Source organism: Mandrillus leucophaeus, unplaced genomic scaffold, assembly GCF_000951045.1.
Source record: "Mandrillus leucophaeus isolate KB7577 unplaced genomic scaffold, Mleu.le_1.0 Scaffold814, whole genome shotgun sequence".
In the NCBI taxonomy this organism is placed as follows: domain Eukaryota; kingdom Metazoa; phylum Chordata; class Mammalia; order Primates; family Cercopithecidae; genus Mandrillus; species Mandrillus leucophaeus.
Window position 1 is genome coordinate 863750 of NW_012108853.1, and position 2837 is coordinate 866586.

The following is a 2837-nucleotide window of genomic DNA, read 5'->3' on the forward strand; positions in this document are numbered from 1 at the left end:
CAGGCATCTGGAGTTTAAAAAGCTCCAGGTAATTTTAATGTGCAGCCAAGTATAGCTAATTCCCAGCAAATTTTTTACAAGGCAGTAGTCAATGGTGGGTTTCTGAGACTAAAGTTTGACATAAGAAAAGTGATATATTAGTACTTTTTAATGTTTTTTATTTTCTAATGTTTACTTACCTTATTTTTTCAATTATATCTTCCAAAAGATATTCCACAACCGGAAAGGTAAAACCAGGTATATGTATCATTGGACAGTTACCTATCACGGCAGACAAAATATAAGCATAAATTTGTACTCAAATGTTAAAAAAATTAATATACTGTAAATAGGACAATGACTCTATTACTTACTATTAATTCCAGAAAATGGTCCTGTAGCTTTTACAGTTCTACCCTATTTATCCATATCTACTTTAATAAAAAGCAGCAGTCTAGTCTTCACTCAATACCACTTTACTGCTACCAAACTGTACACACATCTCAGTTCTACAAAATAACACAGAATACCAAAGAACAGAGTTTTAAGTTGAACTAAAAATCCATTAGTTAGAAGTCTATTTTCTCTTCATCATTAACCCAGATGGTATCATAACAGAATATCCAGAATATCGAAGTTTTACTGAATTCCAGATAAGCATTACTACTTGTGGCACCCAGAATTAGTGGAGAAAAGTAATCAAAACAAGACCTAAACAAATAAATTGCTACTATTTCAAAATTACTAATAAAAAAATCCCTTCAGCATTGTTATTTAAATGCTCTTTACATTTCATAACAAGGAAAACAAGCAGTACACATTGAAAAATCAAACATCACATGGGAGGTCAAAATATCTGAGCAGGTATCACTGCTCTACATATGACGTGCATACATTTGAGTAAGGTACTCAATGTTAGTTCTAGAAGCCTCATTTTAAAAAAACAACAATAACACCTACCCCAACTAACCTTACATGGTTTTCAGTTTAACTGGGATGTATTTTAAAGGACTTTTATAATGCTGATGACAAGAACATTTATTAGCCGGGCACGGTGGCTCAAGCCTGTAATCCCAGCACTTTGGGAGGCCGAGACGGGCGGATCACGAGGTCAGGAGATCGAGACCATCCTGGCTGACACGGTGAAACCCCGTCTCTACTAAAAAATACAAAAACTTAGCCGGGCGAGGTGGCGGGCGCCTGTAGTCCCAGCTACTCGGGAGGCTGAGGCAGGAGAATGGCGTAAACCCAGGAGGTGGAGCTTGCAGTGAGCTGAGATCTGGCCACTGCACTCCAGCCTGGGCGACAGAGCGAGACTCCGTCTCAAAAAAAAAAAAAAAAAAAGATTTCAAGTCTGTGAGGGGTATTAGGGAAGGCTTAACAAGCAATGAAGCTGGGATTTTTCTTATATAATCAATAGCTTACAAATGAAAGGATGGAGAAGATGACATATAAAGGTCTAAGAGGAAGGAAAACATAACAGCGCAAATTCATGAATGAGAGGGCATGGCATGCTAAATATACCATTATGGAATGGTATACTTAGCACAAGCAGGCCATAGGACACGTGACTGGGAAATGAGGCTAGAAAAGAGGATGGGGACACACTGTAAAGGGCCTTGGAATGACCAGCTAAGGAATTTGAACCTGATCCTATGGGGCTGTGCTTCTCAGTCTTTTTCCCATCAAAGAATACAAATACAATTCTACACAAGCTCCTGGAGAAGTCTGCTAGCAGCAAAAGGCCAGTGGTCAGAATGCTGAGGGAATCAGTAACTTAGGCATACCAGCTGATGTGCTCTATTATAGCCATGGCAAACCAAAAAAGGCTCTTAACAGTTTCTTAAAGAGGTATCACATATGCAAGGAGCCTGCCGAAGAAAGCTCACATGAACAAATTGTTTTTAGGAAAATACATGGCAGCAATCCTAAGAGTGAAGAATATAGTACCAAAAGAGTAACTATTATATAGCACAGGAGAGACAATAAGGACCTTGGCAAAGAAATAAAAATGAAAAGGCATGTTCAAGAAGAAAGTTCCCACGGTTTGTGTCTGTTTGAAGGCAAATACAAAATGACTTGGATTAACTTGGTTACTCAGCGTGTAAAACAGTTGCCATACCCTGGTATATAATTGCCTGATACACACTAGCTTTTGATTTATAGGTTAGAAAACTGAGTGGAGGATAATTAACCATTATATAGTAAAGTATAAAGTATAAAACATTGTTTTATTTTTTTGGTGGGAGAATATAAGATAATGATTTAGGCTTGAGAAATGTTAGGTTCAAGGCATCTGTGGTACTAGACTACTACTGAGTAGAAAGCCAGTTCAAAGATCAGGAGAAGCTTCAGTTCTGAAGCTATACTACTGAAAGCTGTGAAAATATACAACTACAGTCAGGGATATAAACAGGTTTGCACAGTGAAAACATAAATGATTGAGAAGCCTGGGGGAAATTATATTTAAATGTTAGGCAATGGAAGCCAACAAAGGAAAGTAAAAATCAGGTAACAGAACCATCAAAACGGCTCAAACACTAAAGACAAAGATTCCCAAACTTTGCTGCCCAGGGATCTTCAAAAAACACTGATGCCAGCCAGGCGTGGTAGCTCATGCCTGTAATCCCACTACTTTGGGATGCTGAGGCGGGCAGATCACGTGAGGTCAGGAGTTTGAGACCAGCCTGGCCAACATGGTAAAACTGTGTTTCTACTAAAAATACAAAAATTAGCTGTGCACAGTGGTGTGTGCCTGTAATCCCAGTTACCTGGGAGGCTGAGGTGGGAGAATCACTTCAACCTGGAAGGCGGAGGTCGCCGTGAGTGGAGATGGCTACACTGAACTATAGGCTGGG

General features: G+C 39.1%; 1 protein-coding gene across 3 annotated transcripts in view; it reads right to left on the reverse strand.

Annotated features, from left to right (window-relative positions):
• Nucleotides 1–2837, reverse strand: part of DHX36 (DEAH (Asp-Glu-Ala-His) box polypeptide 36) — a 54221-nt gene that overhangs the window by 29240 nt on the left and 22144 nt on the right. For all 3 annotated transcript variants that reach the window (XM_011967880.1, XM_011967881.1, XM_011967879.1), the window contains exon 9: nt 180–261. In XM_011967880.1, coding sequence (XP_011823270.1) covers nt 180–261 — 82 coding nt within the window. The remainder of the gene's footprint in view (nt 1–179; nt 262–2837) is intronic.